This window comes from Palaemon carinicauda, chromosome 13 (assembly GCF_036898095.1).
Source record: "Palaemon carinicauda isolate YSFRI2023 chromosome 13, ASM3689809v2, whole genome shotgun sequence".
In the NCBI taxonomy this organism is placed as follows: Eukaryota; Metazoa; Arthropoda; class Malacostraca; order Decapoda; family Palaemonidae; genus Palaemon; species Palaemon carinicauda.
Window position 1 is genome coordinate 139,663,259 of NC_090737.1, and position 20,266 is coordinate 139,683,524.

Genomic DNA, 20,266 nt, shown 5'->3' on the forward strand with positions numbered 1-20,266 from the left:
CTCCCCACTTATGTTTTCAGCTGCATCAAGTACATACTGAAAAGCCCTTGAGTGAACTTTTCAGTTTTCTTTTCTTTCAGGAAGTGAATACTGGCTATTAGTTGCTAATTTGAACTGTAGATCAACACACACTGTGCCTTTGCTAGGCCATGATTGTTTGCAATCGTCTTTGTGTGCCGAGTGTAGGTCTTGGCCTCCTTTGTGGTGTCAAGCATATGCCTTGAAGGGCTCTCCTGGCTTAATTCCCTGGAATATATGTCGGGAGCAAGGAACCCTTGAACCTACATTGCTGGGTTTTCAGGTTCTGGTGGCGTACATCTCCTAGGACTCTGTCACCTCTGCTTCCCTTCCCCTGTGCTTCACCCTGATCCCTGTGCCTGGGGCTCCAATCTGGGGGGTTCCGTTCCCAGGAAGTGCTACTATCCCTCTCCGTAAAAGTATTCCCCAGTGTTGGTGTTGCTTTTGGAGCAACTGTGGTTTCTTCCCTTTGGGAAGTGTTATTGTCTAGGTTTCTTAGACTTCAATTCCTCTGGTTTTGCAGAGCCTGAGGGGAGGGTTGGAAAGACGAAGAAATGTGCGCTATCTTCCTCCTCCTCCTCCTCTTCCTTGCTATCGTCTTCAGTATCTGACTGTGTTAACTTCTAAAATGAAAGTCGAGGAAGTCCTGCCAGCGTTTTCAACATCACCTGAGCCACGGCTCTGTTTTTATGTTTCCCACAACTGAGGCATGGGGCCAGAACCGTGTCACGACATTGAGCTTCTTGCCCGTTGGGGCCTTGCAGCATTTACAGGGCCAGGCCTGTGACCCTTGGTTGTGGCATCAAGCCTCGACTCCGGGTACTTGGCTACCTTGGTCCCGTGGTGGCTGCCCAGATCCCATTTTATTATTACTAGCTAAGCTATAACCATAGTTGGAAAAGCAAGATGCTATAAGCCCAAGGGCTCCAACAGGGAAAGATAGCCCTGTGAGGAAAGGAAATAAGGAAATAAAGGAATATGAGAGAGAAATAATGAACAATTAACCCTTTTACCCCCAAAGGACGTACTGGTACGTTTCACAAAACCCATCCCTTTACCCCCATGGACGTACCGGTACGTCCTTGCAAAAAAATGCTATAAAAATTTTTTTTTTTATATTTTTGATAATTTTTTTGAAAAAATTCAGGCATTTTCCAAGAGAATGAGACCAACCTGACCTCTCTATGACAAAAATTAAGGCTGTTAGAGTAATTTAAAAAAATTATACTGCAAAATGTGCTGGGAAAAAAATAACCCCTTGGGGGTTAAGGGATGGAAATTTCCAAAGAGCCTGGGGGTAAAAGGGTTAAAATAAAATATTTTAAAAACTGTAACATCAAAACTGATATTTCATATAAACTACAAAAAGACTTATGTCAGCTTGGATGGTAAGCATCTTGTCTATGGTAATGTATAGATGCAACTCTAAAATGGAAGCAGAATGACTGGCTCTTCTCCATTTATTCTGCCCCTATTCTCAGGATGAAGCAGTAGAAGTGTTGCTTGCTGGATCTGATTTGATGCTGGTAAACTACATTTCTGAGTTCCATTCTCTAGAATCTAAAGAAGTTCTCCTTCATCCTTCCTAGACCAGGAGGAGGATGGTGGAATATATACCAACCCTTTGGTCACTATATGTTTGGTATATTCCAGACTACGATAACTTTTTTGGGAAAGGGATTCCTCCTTTGACGATGTATTAAAGTTCTTGGACAGGCCACATCTTATAAGCCTATTCATCCTAATGATAGACCGATAAAAGGGTGTTGGTCATTTTCGCTTCCATACGTGACAAGGTAGATTGATATTTCCAGGGAAGAAAAGATAGCTATTAGTTTGGTTTTAGAGGGACTTCCAACCAATCAAGCAGTGAGTCGCCCTACCTAACGGGCAATGGTTTGTATTTGCATAGGAACAAATGTCAAATATTTAAAGGAATTTGTATTTTTTCTTGTCGAGTACTTTAAATTATACTACATGACAAACCCTTTCAGTCCTGAGCCGATAGGTCATTATTAAAGACTGACAGGTAAGGTGCTGGGGCTCCTCGCCCTTTCTCCCACCTGTTGATTTAACTGTTCGTTTAAACGATTTAATGGCTATGCAGCTCTTGGTGAAATCATCATACATACATATACCAAGGCACTTCCCCCAATTTTGGGGGGTAGCCGACATCAACAAATGAAACAAAACAAAAAGGGGACCTCTACTCTCTATGTTCCTCCAGCCTAACAAGGGACTCAACCGAGTTCAGCTGGTACTGCTAGGGTGACACATACTCCCTATATAAAGAACTTCGGTTTGTATAGCTAGGGAAAAATACAAACTACAGTATCTCAATTTATACTAGAAAAGTGTTGAGACCAGTTGGTAGAAATGTTAAAGATACTTCTAATTATAGATATAGATCAGGAACTTGCATTAAGTAATATTCTAACTAGATTCAACAATAAACAGAGGTTGAAATTTATCTTCTGTGGTTATGTCTTCGCATCTGATGTCTTAACCCTTTTACCCCCGGGCTATTTGGAAATTTCCAACCCTTAACCCCCAGGGGGTTATTTTTTTCCCAGCATCTTTTGCAGTATATTTTCTTTAAATTGCTCTAACAGCCTTAATTTTTATCATAGAAAGGTCAGATTGGTCTCATTTTCTTGGAAAATGCCTGAATTTTCTCAAAAAATTATCAAAAATATGAAAAAAAAAAATTTTTATAGCATTTTTTTGCAAGGACGTACCGGTACATCCATGGGGGTAAAGGGATGGGTTTTGTGAAACGTACCAGTACGTCCTTTGGGGGTAAGAGGGTTAATTGGTATCACTACTGTACAGTTTGTTTTCAAATGGACTAGTAGATCTATGAAACACTCTACCAGCTTTGCCTAATTTATGAAGATTTAACTAAAATGTGCAATTTCTATTTGCCAATAGGAGCAGCTAATGGAATTGAAGGATGCTCCACTGTCCGTGACATGGCCGGCTTGTTTGGATCCTTCCTTTAACAAATCGCCTGGAAGATGGGACCCTGAGAGATGGATTCGAGCTGTGCACGATGAGCGGCGTCCGTCCAGTACTGCATCAACAGGCTCAACGGCTGGCAATAGTAATAGACCTGATCGTCCACCCGACTTGGAATTGAAACGTAGCCGTGACCCCCGGGAAAGAGTGAAGGTATTATATTAGTATTGTTATTATTATTATTATTATTACTATTACTACTACTAGCTAAGCTACAATCCTAGATGGAAAAGCAGGATGCTATAAGCGTAAGGGCTTCAACAGGGAAAAATACCCCAGTGAGGAAAGGAAATAAACTACACGAGAAGTAATGAACAATTAAAATATTGTAAGAACAGTAACAATATTAAATTAGATCATTCATATTTAAGAGACTTTTGTTAGCCTGATCCACATTAAAACATTTTCCTGTAAGTTTGAAATTTTAAAGTTCCTTTGATTCAACTACCTGATAAGGAAGATTATTGAATTAGGAACTTTTTTGGTTACTAAATTGGACGTAAAATGGCTCCTAATGAATTTTATGAACAAGATTTACAAATAATGTTTGTATAAGTATGTAGAGGGAGATGGGTGGTTTAAGTTTATCTGTGCACAATCAAGAAACTACTCTCAGGTATGAAATGAAATCAGATATACAAAACAAAACTATGAATAAATGGCATGCAGGAAATAAAACATTATATGTAATCAATTTGTTTGAAAGGAAAAGTATGAATCTCTCATCAGTTTGTATAAGCTGAACTTTCCATCAGTGTGAAAGATACTGTTCATTACTATTATTTGACATAAATTAGTTTTGCAATGAATATTTTAAGTATAGTGGCAGTTTTTATTGTATTTATTTGCAATAATTTTATATATTTTGATAGGTTATATATATTTGTAATCCAGCACTTTTTTTTTTATATATATTTTTTAAAAATATATGAATACAGAAGGTCCTTATTTCAAAACATTTAGATACAAACAAATCCAACTGAAAATAAGATAAGGAAATACTGTAATGAAAAAATATTTCATTTAATACAGTAAGCAAAATTAAGTTGTAATAACCTGATATGTTTCATACGAAACCCGACTATTTGTTGAACTTTGTAGCTGGAAATCATATGTATGGGATTCAGGTCAGTCCTACCCTAGGCCAAAAATAACAAAATGCGACTCTGGTAGTGGTTCTAACACGCCCCAGTTATTATACCGAGACACTATTAGAGTGAGCGAGCTGGGTTTATTCCTGGCATTCCATGCAACTTTTTTCTCTGATATATTTAGCAGTATTTATACCTTAGAAATTGTGCTGTAAGGAGCATGTCACGGAGCGACATAGGTCGAGCCCAGAAATGTCTTTGTGGAAGACCTTCTGTATTTTTGTTTATGGTAGAGTAAAACGGCTGATGAAAGACGGCTATAGATGAGAGAATCCTTGTTAGTTATTTAGATTTTTTGAGGATATTAATTTTACTAGTCAGGCTGGAAGGAACGTAGAGAGTAGAGGTCCCCTTTTTTTTTGTTTTTGTTTCATTTGTTGATGTCGGCTACCCCCCAAAATTGGGGGAAGTGCCTTGGTATATGTATGTATGTATTAATTTTACTTTAATTAACGAGATTAATTTCTTTTCCGTCACTCGTAGCAGCAAGAAGAGCAGGACGGCTTAGTGCTGTCTCCCCAACGGCGTAGCTTTAGCACCGGGTGTCACGGGTTGCAGCAAGGATCCTCCGTAAGTAATCGTCCAGACTCTCCTGTGGAACGATCGCATCCACAACGAGAGACACACCGCGAAATCCCAGCTCGAAGAATCGGCTCCGGTAGAATCTCACGTCGAGACGACATTGATGTTCCTGTGGCTGGCGAACGTCGAGAAATCGGAAGGAGAGGAGAGAGGGAGATCGAGCGGGATAGGGAAACGGAGCAGAGAAGAGATCCTCGGGACTGGAGGTCCAAAGCAGATCAGCGATATGAGAGAGAGGAGAGGCAAGTTGAGGATTTTTTTAATATAATCTTTTAAAAAATTTTTTTGCAATATTATTATTATTATTATTATTATTATTATTATTATTATTATTATTACTCTTACAAGGTAAACTATAACCCTAGTCGGAAAAGCAAGATGCTATTAGCCCAAGGGCTCCAACAAGGAAAAAATAGCACAGTGAGGAAAGGAAACAAGGAAATAAACCACAAATGAAGTAATAAACATCAAAATAAAATATTTAAAGAAGGGTAACATCAAATTAGATCATTTGTATACTGTATAAACTATCAAAAGATGAAAAAAAAAATAAGTGGAAGAGAAAAAAGATAGAAAAGCGTGCCCTAGTGCACCCTCAAGCAAGAGAACTCTAATCCAAGACAGTAGGAGGTCTTTTGACATTTCAACCTTAGTGAATATCTGCCAATGAAGTTGTTGAGTATAGTCCTATAATATCTCTATTCATAAAAAGTTCAGATGTCTTTCCTTTAGTTTTTTCCTTATAGCTGACAAGTTCATCCGCCATTAATGTTTAAATTTTCACTTTTTAATCGAACCAGTACAGTAGGTTTGTCCCGGACTTTAGATTCATGAAACAAGAGAGAGAATAGACTTCATTGCCTTTCAAGGATTCTAATGATATAGATACAGTGATACCTCTGGATACGAAAGTTTCTGCTTACGAAAAATTCAGGGTACGAAAAGCGATCCGAAGATTTTTATGCCCCAGTATACGAAAAGCTTAAGAGATCCCAACTCGTCGCTGAGAGTAATTTTAAAAAGTTTCAACTTTTTTGTTAATTAACTGTACCTTTTTTTTCAGGGTATCAACCCTTAATTTAGCTGTACAGGTAACAATACACCTTCACTGATCCAAATGCTTTACATACAGTACCGTAACTTTTATACAGTAGTAAAGAAAACGGACCATTTTCTTAGGGCTTGGAGGGGATAACTAGGCTATAACTACATTATTGAATAATCTCATGGTGGTTTCTGGAATGGATTAGGCTGTTTTTAACGGTTGGGTTAATTATTGAATGATAGAAATGGCTGCATTGCATGTTTATTACTACAGTTTAGCGTGTTTATGAAAGAAAAGGTGTCTTTTGAAAAGGCTTGGAAGGGATTAGGCTATTTCCATGTAAAACACGACTCAGGATACGAAAAAATCTGCATACGAAACCGTATCCTGAACGGATTGCTTTCGTATGCTGAGGCATCACTGTATATGAATGAGAAGAACTCTTAAGACCACAAATATCCTTTCTACTTGATTGAAACTTTCTGGCATTGGTAACATGAATGTTATTGTAGAAACATTTAAAAATGGCTTTTATTATTAAAAGGTAAATTGAGTAGCGTTTCATACACAGATTTTTGTAGAAATAAGTTTTTGAATTTTCTTTTATTTGTTTCAAATGTAATCTTATAATTAGTATTTATTTTTTAGAACTAATTATTTATTATCAATTATAAGGCCTCGTGTTATAACTTTTGTCACCTGTCTTGGGTAGTGCCGTATCTTGTGTACCATGGTCTTCCATTGTCTTGGGTTAAAGTTTTCTTGCTTGAGGGTACACTTGGGCACACTATTCTCTCTTATTTCTCATCCCCTTGTTTTTTTAAAGTTCTTATAGTTTATATAGGAGATATTTATTTTAATGTCGTTACTCTTAAAATATTTTATTTTTCCTTATCTTTGCTTGCTGGGCTATTTTCCCTGTTGGAGCCCCTGGGCTCATAGCATCCCGCTATTCCAAGGGTTGTAACTTGGCAAGTAATAATAATAATAGTATTTGTCTCAGTGGAGAGTCGTCGTCTTCCCAGCTGGTTCCCATTTTTATATGGGGTCGCCGTTGCGGATGAGCCGTTTCCATCTTTTTCTATTCTGCGCTTCTGCCTCATCAATCCCCTTCTCCTGTAAGTCTCCTCTCACACAGTCCCTCCATCTCTTTCTTGGTCTCCCTCTTCTTCTTCTCAGTGGAGAGTAATATTAAGGTATTTATCATAGCATAGGTATGACATTTTCTATTTATTAAGTAACAAAAAATATTTGTCTTTACAGGTTTGACAACCGCCGCCGTTTTTTCGAGGAGGAAGAAGGAGAGCCTAAGCGTCCAAATCACCGTGACAGAGAGCGGCGGTATCAAGACCGTAAAAGAATGTCTCGAAATGAAGAGGAGGAGCAACCGGAGTGGTTTACAGGCGGACCTACCAGGTAGGAAATTCAGAGAAATGTGTTTGGAACTTTTTTTAGAACACATCTTATTTTTTTTTTCTTTAGTCACCAAAGAGCTGGCTTTAATTATAGTACACAAGTTATGTCATAGATACCTTAGGAATTTTGCAGACCATATTTCAGATTAATTTTTTCTTATTTAATGGAAGTAGAGATAAGCGATTTGAAAATTTAATATATTTAATCGAGATGAGAGATTTGAAAATTTAATATATTGGATATTTATTATTATTATTATTATTATTATTATTATTATTATTATTATTATTATCATTATTAGCAGCCAAGCTACAACCCTAGTAGGAAAAGCAAGATAGTATAAGCCTAAGGGCTCCAATAGGAAAAAATATTTAGTGAGGAAAGGAAATAAATGTAGAGAACAAATTAACAATAAATCATTCTAAAAACAGTAAAAACATCAAAATACATGTCTTATATATATATACTATTAACAACGTCAAAACAGATATTTCATATATAAACTATAAAAAGACTCACGTCAGCCTGGTCCACACACACAAAGTAACCTCCATCTGTTTTGATTTCCAGCCAAAATGAGTTTATCGAGCTTGTTGGCTTTGATGACATTCCTGAAGAAGGTAGTTCATCAAGTAAACCTCAAAGCAAGAGAGAACGACGAAGATCCAAGAAGGATAGGGATGGTAAGTTTAATATTTTAAGTTGTTTCTTTGTAAGCTTAATTTGTTTCTCTGTTAATGCTATTCAAGTTTGTGCGACTTGATTATTGTAAGGTACGTGATATGGCTGTTGAAAAAGTTAAATTTCAAAAGATGGCCACGTTGATGATGATGAAGTTTTCCGTAGATATTGATCATGATGTTGTGGTCTTCTGTCGTAGATGATGTTTTAAGTAGTTTGTTGTTAACTATAACTTCAATTTAGACAAAATATTTAATTTGTCATTTGAATTTGAATTGAGGTTGGGCAATTTTGACATACAAGTTTGTGCCCTATTTTATGGCAAAGACTCGGAATCCAGCAGTTCATGGTGAGTGGTTATAGTTTTTAGCCGTCTCCTTCCTACGGGCAGTATATGATAAGCCTGAAGATTTGCTCTGCCCCCATCAGGACTATTGGTAAGTACCTGAAACGGACTGAAAATTGCAGACTGACCATTCAGAACCTGTGTTTGCACAGATTGGGTATAGATCTATCTCTTTTTGGCAATGGGAAACTATCAGGAGGGCCCGTACGAGAGTAGGGGTATTGCGACCCTTAGCGATATCAAGGCTTGCAAAGTTCGAGGGGTGGGAGCGACAATGCCCTCCAGGAAGAACATCTTCGTAAGACAGGTACTGAAGGCAGTAGTATGGAAGAGAGAATCGATCTTCATGGCCTACTAACTTTGTGAGGTTACGCACAATTTTTGGCCACCCAACAAATGATTTAGGTCCTCGTCCAGATTGCATTTGAATGTGGACAAATTGTGAAAATGTGTAAATGGCGAATACCAGTTATTCTTTCCTCCTTTCTCTCCTACTGTATCGATGAAACATTCCTCACCTAAGCAAGAAGAAGCATACCAGCTGAGACTAAGGGAGAATTATTGGTGTATGGTACATGAAACACTGTCTTCTATTGGGGAAGAGTGAGAAGGTTAGACCGGACGAACCTGGTTGCTTTGATTTAGCCCAGAAGGATGAAGCCTTAAAAAAAACCCCAAGGATTACCCCTTTTCCCGTGTAGCGTGTGTGGAGCTACTTCTAGTTCTCGTCTCCCTCCTATAGGACCGAGAAAAGATTTTTGGATAGGGGGCTAGTCGTAAAGGTTTCTCATGGTCAACTTGGGTACTTTCCCTTTCCTGACTGTTGTATTGGTGTCGAAACAAAGCACAAATGGTAGTAATTTTTTTCTTAATTATTCAAATCTGAATCCTTTAAAGGTTTACTTCCTACTACTTGACCCCTTAAAACCCCTCTAGCTCTTGGATCAGAATGGGGGGGGGGCGCCCATGTGGGAGAACGGGGGTATTTTCCATCTCTCCTATGCTCGCACTAGTCTTCCACGCAATGTTTTTATTTATCTAGACAGGTCAGCTATGCTGTTGTTTACTCCTATTGAAAGGATTCATTTTTTCCTTGTTCGTAAAAATAAAAATTATTTAAAGTTTGTAATTTCTCTAACTATTGCTTTAGAATATTCTATGATATGAATTTTATGATAGTAGGTAACTTAGAAATAATCTAAGCATTCTGTGCCAGGTTTCATTTTGTCTAGATTGTCTTTTGAATAAGAAATTAATTGAAATAAAATTCATTTTTATATTAATCGTCTGGTGATCCTGGCCGTGACAAAATCGCTAAAGGGGCCTCATGTCTTTGGCCTAGGAAGCAATGAAATCACGTTTGTTTACAAGAAATTACTAACTGCCGGCCTCTAGTAGGGGTAACATTCTGGCGAGGGCTTGTAAGGCCAATTAAAATTATCGAAGTTATGGCAACTGGTACAACTGATACCCACTATTCATTGGTGGTCAGAGTCTGAAAGCAGAGTCCCCCCATTCTGGTTCTGGCCGTCTTACCAAACAGACGTGTTCTTGGCGCTCTCCAACTGGCCTGAAGTTTTTCTGATTTTCTCTCTTTTTGTCCAGGGAGCAGTGAAATTGGATTTCAGTCTATTTTGGTTGATGTTTTTTAGTATAACTAAGGAGTAAAGATAGAATCTGAAAATAACAGTAGAAAGCCAAGTAAATATTTTCATTTATAATAGCTCTTATGGTTAAATGAACGGATGATGTCAAAGTGAATCATTGGATCCTCGGAGAGTTATTTCAATACATATCCAAAATACATTGATATTTTCTCCCACATCTGAAGCTATTGTGGGATTTACTTGAAATTTCTGTTTTAGTATAGACTCTGAAGGAAGAGTATTTAAAATCATGATTGAGGTTAGGTATGCTGGCTCTATTTATTGCCAGGATTTGAGCAGTTGATCCAACGTAGGGGAAAATTCTTGTATTTTTTTATTTCATAATGTGTGTTACTTTTTCTGAAGGAATGGCAAATGAATTTAATTTAGGTATTGAAATATTTAGAAAATTCTTTTGAGACATCTTCAAAAACACAAAAAAAAAAAAACGGAGCTATGAAAACACATCTGAACCTTCGCTGGGGCTAAGGAGGAATGAGGGAGGGAGCGTGGGGAGGGGTACGGGTGGGGGGAGGATAGTCGTAGTAGAAGGCAGCAGTCTGGTGTAGATCAGCACCTCGTAGTTCAGGGTGATGTTGAAGGAGGAGAGGTCTAACTGATGAGGGACCTGTGGTCATGGTTCTCACACGCCCCAGTTACTATACCGATACTCATTAGAGTGAGCGAGCTGGGTTTATTCCTGGCATTCCATGCCTCTTTTTTTCTCTGGTATATTTAGCAATATTTATACCTTAGAAATGGTGCTATAAGGAGCATTTCATGGAGCGACACAGGTCGAGCCCAGAAATAGATTTTTCCTTCGTCAAAATCCCTTTTATAATTTGTAATTATTTCTATAGTTTTGAGGTATGTTTACTTTGTTTTGAATTTTTATGCGCTCTTGACTTTAGATTATATTTTGGATACACAGGATTTTGACCTATTTGCTGTTATAATTCCCTGTAAATTATGTATTACAAGAATGTAAAACATTTTTCTTGTATTGTGTTTCCCCTAATTCATTCAAATGTATTTTGACAGGTGGAAGTCGCAAGGGGTCCCGCAGTAATACTCCAGTCATAATTGAGGAATCCGTCGATAGAAAGTCTCCGAAGGAAGACCAAAAAGACCACCAAAATGTCAACGACGAGAGACGCCAACTACAGCCTCAATGGACCAAGCCCATGGTGGTTGAACCGACAAATGACCAAGAAATGCCAGATTTCAACATTGACGAGTTTCTGGAAGACATTATTGGTTTTCAAGGTGAGTGGAAGATAGTTATCGGAAGTCCTTATGCCTGCAAGTTTCTTCTGTTGCCAATCTAGAGAAATTTAACTTAGCAGAACTTACCTCAAAAGTTATGTATATAAATACTAGAATGATTTATTGTTAATTTGTTCCCATCATTTATTTATTTCCTTATTTCCTTTCTTCACTGGGCTATTTTTCCCTATTGGAGCCCTTTGGCTTATAGCATCTTGCTTTTCTAACAAGAGTTGTAGCTTAGCTAGTAATATATTCATACATACATATACCAAGGCACTTCCCCCAATTTTGGGGGGTTGCCGATATCAACAAAATGAAACAAAAACAAAAAAGGGGACCTCTACTCCCTACGTTCCTCCCAGCCAAATGATTTGGCTAGTAATAATAGTAATAATAATATATGATGCTTTAATTTCTAGCTAAATACATGAACCAAATATCTTTCTTGACTAGTTTTATCCATTTCTGACCATGAATACTTGGTGCAAATCACCCATTTATGAGTTTCCTACCCCCAGTAGAAAAAAAAATTATATGCGATCCCAATAGGAAACCGGAAATTCCGAAAACGAGGGATTTGCATCAACGGTAATAGTCAGAAATGCATGATAAGTTCAGGATACTTCTCACTTGTTAAATACATACATACATACATATACCAAGGCACTTCCCCCAATTTTGGGGGTTAGCCGACATCAAACAAATGAAACAAAAAAGGGGACGTCTCCTCTCTACGTTCCTCCCAGCCTGACAAGGGACTCGACCGAGGTCGGCTGGTACTACTAGGGTGGCACAGCCCACCCTCCCACATTATGCACCACAGATGAAGCTTCATAATGCTGAATCCCCTTCTGCTGCTACCTCTGTGGTCATCCAAGGCACCGGAGGAAGCAACAGGGCCTACCAGAACTGCGTCACAATCGCTTGCCATTCATTCCTATTTTTAGCACGCTCTCTTGCCTCTCTCACATCTATCCTCCTATCACCCAGAGCTTCCTTCACTCCATCCATCCACCCAAACCTTGGCCTTCCTCTTATACTTCTCCCCTGTTTCTTTCAATGTTCACAGCTTTTACTAGCTAGATAGAAATAACTATGCAGATTATTTTGAGACTTAAGATATCCATCAAGATTACTCTCTCACTTAGAACATTTTTTATCCATCAAGATTACTGTCTCTTAGAACATTTGCAATACCATAAACATATTTAATTTTTATACTAACATGTCTTCTTCCAATTATGCTAATTCATTATGATGTACAGTCGGCTGCAAAAATATTGCTACCCGTTTCAAAATGTTTCGTTACTTCGTTAGGTTAATAATGTAAAAGAAGTATCTGGCAACTTTTTCTGGGCGAAGAATTGAAAACCCCGACTCCACTCCGTAGCAATAGTTTTCCCCGAGAGAAAAAGTAAAATGTTTACAATATAATAAAGAAATTGTTCACAACCATTTCAGTGAAAAATTTGAAACAAGGTAGTGATTTTTTATGCAGGTACAGTAATAACTCTTGAGTCCCTTGTCAGGCTGGGAGGAACGTAGAGAGGAGAGGTCCCCTTTTCTATTTCATTTGTTTGATGTTGGGTACCCCCCAAAATTGGGGGAAGTGCTTTGTTATATGTATGTATGACTGTAATAATTCTTGAAAAAAAGATCCAACATTCAGGTTGTCTTCTGGTTATACATACATATACCAAGGCACTTCCCCCAATTTTGGGGGGTAGCCGACATCAACAAATGAAACAAAAACAAAAAGGGGACCTCTACTCTCTACGTTCCTCCTAGTCTGACAAGGGACTCAACCGAGTTCAGCTGGTACTGCTAGGGTGCCACAGCCCACCCTCCCCCGTTATCCACAACAGATGAAGCTTCATAATGCTGAATCTCCTAGTAATAATAACAATCCCCTAGTAATAATTCTTAAAGTATCTAATCTTGAATATTTCCATTCTAGGAGGTCAAGAAGAAGGGGCCGTTGATAATAGTGGCAGCATGGGTATGTGCGGGTCGTCGAGACTAAAGCAGTTTTTCTCCAAAAGAGAGAGTCCTATTCTGGGTTCGGCCGCGGACTCCCGTCGGTCATCCGTTGACCTTCCGCCTCACATAAACAATCTGCTTAACGGTAAGGTCGCTTTATGCTTGCGAGTGGTTTTAGAGCATATACTATTTGTCTGTGATGTAAACGTTTTGGTGTGAATTACTTTAGTCCATTTCTTTTAGCGAGGCAGATTTTCACCGACTCGCTGTGGTGCCCTTTTAGCTCGGAAAAGTTTCCTGCTCTCTGATTGGTTGGACAAGATAATTCTAATCAATCAGCGATCAGGAAACTTTTCCGAGCTAAAAGGGCACCGCTGCGAGTCAGTGCAAATCTGCCTCGCTAAAAGAAATGGACTATAGATTACTGTACTTGGGATCATATTCTGGTTTTCAAGTTTTATTTTATATTTTGGTTTAAGAAAATCCATTTGTGTCAAGAAATGGATTAACCATTAACAATAACAAGCAAACAAAATTTTATGGTATCGTTTATAAAACGGTTTTTGTAGTCTTTGAAATCTTAATTTGTATGACACTTAAAACATGAGCTGATTCGTGGCATTACTGTGCAAAACTTGAGGTAGTTTGCTAAATAGCTTGAGCAAATATTTTGCCATCATTGGTAAACTCCAGCTTGCTACTCTATAAATTTATGTACGAGTGGCGGCATTGGTAGCGTGGAGTATTTGCATCTGGTACAATTGTGTTATATCTCAATAACATCTTTTTTTTTTCTCTTTTGTCATAAATCTAATTTATCACTTTTATTCAGACTTTATCCAAAATTGAAACCAAATACGCAGTTTGCATTGCCAGTCCGGAATTTCTCGGTATTTGGCTAAATTTGTCCATATACCTGATCATTTATACGTAATTCCTATTCTTCAAAATTCTTGGTTGTGTTAATGCTGTTAAGTATCACTTTTTCCAAAAGAGGTTTTATCTAATGGGTAATAAAAAGTTTGCTAAAAGTTTTACCAAAATATATATAGAATTATTCAAGTGAATACACACATGGGGGTGTGGACATCATGTTTGGGTGTGCATGCACTATGTCTTGAGTATTGTTTCATGTCGTTTTGTGTAGCTGATATTAAACGACTAGAAACGGGTCGAATTTTGTTGCACTTGCTCGATTGTCATGTTCAATATCATGGGCTTTATTAAACTCTGTGTTTCTGTGTTGAGTGGTCTGGGCTTAACCCTTTTACCCCCAAAGGACGTACTGGTACGTTTCACAAAACTCATCCCTTTACCCCCATGGACGTACCGGTACGTCCTTGCAAATAAATGCTATAAAATTTTTTTTTTTCATATTTTTGATAATTTTTTGAGAAAATTCAGGCATTTTCCAAGAGAATGAGACAAACCTGACCTCTCTATGACAAAAATTAAGGCTGTTAGAGCAATTTAAAAAAAATATACTGCAAAATGTGCTGGGAAAAAAATAACCCCTTGGGGGTCAAGGGTTGGAAATTTCCAAATAGCCTGGGGGTAAAAGGCTTAAGATTCTCCTCTCCTGCTTCCCTACAATTTCTTTAATGCTTTTCTGGAGACAAGAACTCGCCAGGAGATAGAGTATTGTTAGGAAGAATTTCCTGGCTGGTTTTTTCCAGTGGCCAATTAGCATACAACTAGGCTTCTTAACTGGGACTAAAGAGCAAATGTCGTCCCTCTGTAGTGCTGCTTGTTGGGAATTATTGGATTATTGGGGATAAGTGAAGGGTGACCTGCATTGCTATTCTGGGTAAAGGTATTAGGATGATGAGGTTATTATTATTTCTACTACTAGATAGGCTACAACCCTATTTGGAAAAGCTGGATCCTGTAAACCCAAGGGCTCCAACAGGGAAAATCCCATTGAGGAAATAAACTATATGAGAAGTTATGAATAAAAAAGATAAAAATATTTTCAAGAACAGTAATAACAATAAAACAGATCTTTTATGTATTAACTATAAAAAGACTTATGTCAGCCTGTTCAACATGAAAAACTTTTGTTGCAAGTTTGAACTTTTGAAGTTCTACCGATTCAACCACAGTAAATTCAACTCTCTTGAATAATTGTAGGTTCAAGGTGGACACCTAGGAATGGAAAAAGGTGCCCATGACAGAAATTTTTACCCCAGTGACTGTGAAGGTCCATGTTCCTCCCAGGGCCCTTGGGGGCACGGGCACTGATCCAAGTTATCTGCTGTTTGGAGCTAGCATAGTTGTCAGAAGACTACAGGGTTATTTAACCCATTTGGTACCAGCCACAGTTGCTAGTCCATAATTGCTAACCTCCACATGCTAGAAGATCGTGCAATAAAATGAAGGCCTTTCTTGGGCCTTTTAGTCTGCCTTCACTTCGATATTAATGATTTTTATGCAACTGGTCAGAAAATTAAGTAAATATAACTATAGTCAATTTTTTTTAGCGAGGCAGATTTGCACCGACTCGCAGAGGTGCCCTTTTAGCTCGGAAAATTTTCCTGATCGCTGATTAGTTAGAATTATCTTGTCCAACCAATCTGCGATCAGGACACTTTTCTGAGCTAAATGGGCACCGCTGCGAGTCGGTGCAAATCTGCCTCGCTAAAAAGAATTGATTATATTATAACTTGATATCAAGGAATTAACAAGCTAAATCCATAGAAGAACGCTTGAAGAGTACCAGACGATGTCTGTACTATGAGAAGTTCATGGGCGATGGGAATGATGGTTAGGAAAGTCGATATTGTTTTGGAAGGAGTCCTTCCAATAAAGATTTTGTGTCCGTGGTTTTTTTTTTTGTTTTCTCTGTTAGACTTTTCTTCACTGGATGCTTCTTGAAGCTCGCCAAGTTTGCGTTTCACTAAAACCTTGTCCAATTATCTCTTTGGTTTCGTTCGAAAATGAAAAGTTTGGTTACCCCACATGTTAGCATTGCAGTTTGTTAGAGCTTTATTAGTGATACTTTTTTTTTGCAATTTTTGAACTTCCTATTTTGCACAGATTCATTAAAGACTTTCCTCTTATATCCATCTCATTGATACTGCTATTAACTTCTCCACATCATCACTGAGCTCCAGCCCTTTGGACATGCCACGAGAGAAAATATCCTCCTTATTAAGCTTGCCTTAAGTCTTCAAGGTTCATTTTTGGACATATTTTCCTTTGGGTAGAGTTCATAATACTTTTGAGACATTCATGCTTTGTTTATGAGATTTATGCTATTGAGAGCATAAACTTTAATTTTTATAGAAATCTTGAAGGTTAATTTCATATTTTCTGTCGCTTCAAAGTATCTTTGGAATACTACTTTGGCGTAGTAAATTGCTGATGACCTTTTGGACCATTGGCTGAATGAAAATAATTGTCAGTGGTCAAGAACTCCACCGTTAGTTAAACTCTGGCAGCATCCTGCCACCAGACAGTGAACAGCGGCATTGTCCACGACAAGGACAGTGCAGTTGTTTTGCTTGTGAATATTTCTTTACGCTTGGATCAAGCACGATGATGTTAGCTTTCCTCATTACATTTAGCTGATTATCCCTCACATTGTTTTCTTTGAAATCTCTACTTGCATTACCTCGTAAAAACCGTAGTCCATTTATCATTGGCTTGTACTATGGCAATTTTTCTCCTCTCTAGTGATATAGGTCTGTTTGGCATTTTTATTTGTGGTTTACTAGACCTGTCTCATCATAATTTAACACTTGTTGGAGAATTGAAACTCCTTTGTCAGTTAATCAGTTAACGGATTCGTTGGCAGCATCTTTGCTGGCACTGGCAGCAGCCTTCCCTTGCCTGACCACACTTGTCTGTCTTTAAACACTCGTGTGATGTATCAGCACTCATTCTTGGCATATTTTATTTACGTTTTTGTAAATAATTATATGAAACCTTATTACCTGCAAACTATAATGTTTTATCCAAAACAACCATTTTTTAATAACTGCTTCTTTCCTGTAATTTTTTTTCACAATTTTCATCTCTCTAGTAACATTGTATACTTTGATTGCCTATTTATTTTTCATTTTGTAGAAATTGTTGCCGAGACGTTAGTTTGTTAACAGTTTATTCATGTGGATACCACACTTATTTGTTTTGTGCTGTCAGCTTAGGGGCCTACCCAGTATTCTTGTTATTGTATTTTATTGTATTTTTTCCACTAACCCTTTTAGGACCTATACTGAATTAGTTCATTAAAATAAGTATAGTATAGAAATAAAAAAAAAACCACAAGGAAATTAATCGCTAAAATTAGCGTGGATGTCCTCTGGATAAGATCTACAGCAAGATAAAGACGAGTCGGTCATTTTCAAGTTCAGCGTAGGTTGGCCATACAAGTTCTAGTAAGTGAGCCAAGTGCCAAATGAAATTTCAAATTCTAAGGTGTTTTTTTATTTTCTTCAATTGAGTCTTGAGTAATGAACCGATTCCTAATTTTGGAAATGCGTAGGGTTGACTACTTGCCTGCGAGTTGTCATAACTTCATGTCAGCGCTAGTCTGTGGGGTTTAATCTGGAAAGTCTATAACTGAACTCCCATCAGACTTAAATCTTCATCTATCACTTATAGCAAAATCCTTTTATCTATTAGGTGGCTTTCTTGATATATATTTATTATTCTCATCACTTAACGTCTCATCTTTTTCACATCTTATTACACATCCAACCTATTTTCCTTTATAGGTCTTGGCTTTTTGTGCCCATCTTTTGGACACTACATCGCTACTTCCAATTCCTCATTTGTTGTATGATCTTTTCACCGTACTACAGCAATGATCTATATATTCTAAGGTCACTCCTTATCAAAATCTCTTCCATTATTTGTCAGGGCCCACGTTTCTGCACACAGAAAGATACAGGCCTTATTTACCTATCATAATTTTAAGCTTTGCTAATGAGGTATTTCTAATTACCAGAAGTCGAATAATGTATTTTCATTCCGTAGGGCAACAGTAAATTTACCTTTGAAATTATCGTATACAGTTGGAATAGTTTACCTTTGAAATTATCGTATACGGTTGGAATAGTTTTGCAGTTTGATTTCATTGAACGATGACAGAGTTCCACGGAAAAAGTAAAGAATTGTTGGGGAAAAAACTTGCTTGGAATGTCCTTTATGGTGGTTCATTGGTATCATGCACCAATATAAAGCAATAGTATAATGTATTAAGAATTAAAAAGGGAAACAAACTTGAATGAAGACTGAAATGTTATTTGCATGTTTGTGTGTGTAGGTGTACCGGTGTATTTGTTTGCTTGTGTGTACTTATATACTCGTGTATATAAGAATACAGATATAGAATACCCATGATTTCAGCCTTGATGTGATTGCAACCCAATACAATAGATAAATTGCTCTACATATTTGGGACAAAGTACAGTAGTGGGTTTAGTGGAAGCTTTTCAAGTCCTCAACCCTCATTGCCACATGAATCTACCAAGCCTTGTCTGGTTTTTATAAGAATATATAATGAGGAAAGGACAAAAGTAAAAATAGGACTCTCTTCAGATAATGTTATATATAAAAAAGGAAGCGAGTTTTAGGAAATTTGTGTAAAATATTGGCTATATATAAAAGAGGAAGCCAGTGTTAGGACATTTGTGTAAAATATTGGCTATATATAAAAGAGGAAGCCAGTGTTAGGACATTTGTGTAAAATATTGGCTATATATAAAAGAGGAAGCCAGTTTAGGACATTTGTGTAAAATATGGCTATCCACATCATTCTTTAGATCGACTCAAGGGCTAATTTGATGTAACAAAGCTTTTTTATTCAGGGAGGAGTTGATTACTGTATAAAGATTAAATCGGGCTTTATACAGTGCAAGAGCAAGTGTTTGATGAAATGTCAATAAGAAGGGAAGGTTAACTGCAAGCAATCGAGCATTTTTATCACATTAAAATTGATCATCAGATTGCTGGTTGTCATGTTGTCTGTACCAGAGATAATCATTTGTTTTATTTTGAAATTGTGATATGGACTTCCAAGCAGCATTAATGATTTTAATACTCATAAGTTGGAGAATAACGTTTCTTTGTAGGGCCGTGTGTCTGGGGTGTCTTTTATCTGACTTCCATGAATGCATTTATTGCTATAAGTAATTTTTTGTATTTGTATTTCTAAGGACTTCAATCTTCTTATCCTTCCCTTATAGACACTCATAATAATGTTAATTATTAACCCTTTTACCCCCAATGGACGTACTGGTACGTCCTTGCAAAAAACTGCTATTTAAATTTTTTTTGTATATTTTTGATAACTTTATGAGAAACTTCAGGCATTTTCCAAAAGAATAAGACCAACCTGACCTCTCTATGACGAAAATTAAGGCTGGTAGAGCAATTTAAAAAAATATATATGGCAAAAATATGCTTGAAAGAAAAAAATGCTTGTGGGTTAAGGGTTGGAAAGTTCCAAATAGCCTGGGGATAAAAGGGTTAATGCATTTATTGCTATTAGTAATTTTTTTTTTTCTAAGAACTTCAATCTTCTTATCCTTCCCTTATAGGCTCTCTCATAATAATGTTAATGATTAAGTGTTCTGTATCTTATATTCGTGGCCTGTATGTGTTTGCTCGCTTCGAAGGACGATAGTAAATCTGGAATCGGGCTATTGTAATTCGTGGCTTTTAGGCTTTTGTTCTCCGTGTGTGTTGGCTAATTTTGAAATGCTAATCAATGATCTTTCTCTGGTCTTGACAGTCAACAAACTTATTTATTTTTGTGTTTTTGTACTCTGGTAATGTATCTTTTAAGTGCTTAACAAATTTAGTATGTTCATCTAGTTAACAATATTTAGATTAGTTTATTAAAGTTCTTATCCATATGGACATAAAGTCCCTCACAGTATTAATATTAGCAATTTTGATTTATCATTTAATGGAATTATACAGTAGTTTGTAATACTATAAGGTTCTCTCTCTTTCACTCTTATTGTAGTATAAAACACACTTATTGTAGTTTAACACTATTAACTGTTGTATAACTCACTCTTTTATTGTTGTATAGCACAATCTCTCTCTTTTACTGTAGTATAATATTCTTTCACTGTAGTATAACTCTTTTACTGTAGTATAA

The 20,266-nt window shown here is 37.2% G+C and overlaps 1 protein-coding gene across 6 annotated transcripts in view; it reads left to right on the forward strand.

The window, feature by feature from the left end:
* Window positions 1–20,266, forward strand: part of LOC137652538 (eukaryotic translation initiation factor 4E transporter-like) — a 161,543-nt gene that overhangs the window by 15,840 nt on the left and 125,437 nt on the right. For all 6 annotated transcript variants that reach the window (XM_068386009.1, XM_068386005.1, XM_068386007.1 and 3 more), the window contains exons 3-8: window positions 2,950–3,189; window positions 4,671–5,011; window positions 7,078–7,230; window positions 7,801–7,913; window positions 10,945–11,169; window positions 13,130–13,297. In XM_068386009.1, the coding sequence (XP_068242110.1) occupies window positions 2,950–3,189; window positions 4,671–5,011; window positions 7,078–7,230; window positions 7,801–7,913; window positions 10,945–11,169; window positions 13,130–13,297 (1,240 nt within the window). The remainder of the gene's footprint in view (window positions 1–2,949; window positions 3,190–4,670; window positions 5,012–7,077; window positions 7,231–7,800; window positions 7,914–10,944; window positions 11,170–13,129; window positions 13,298–20,266) is intronic.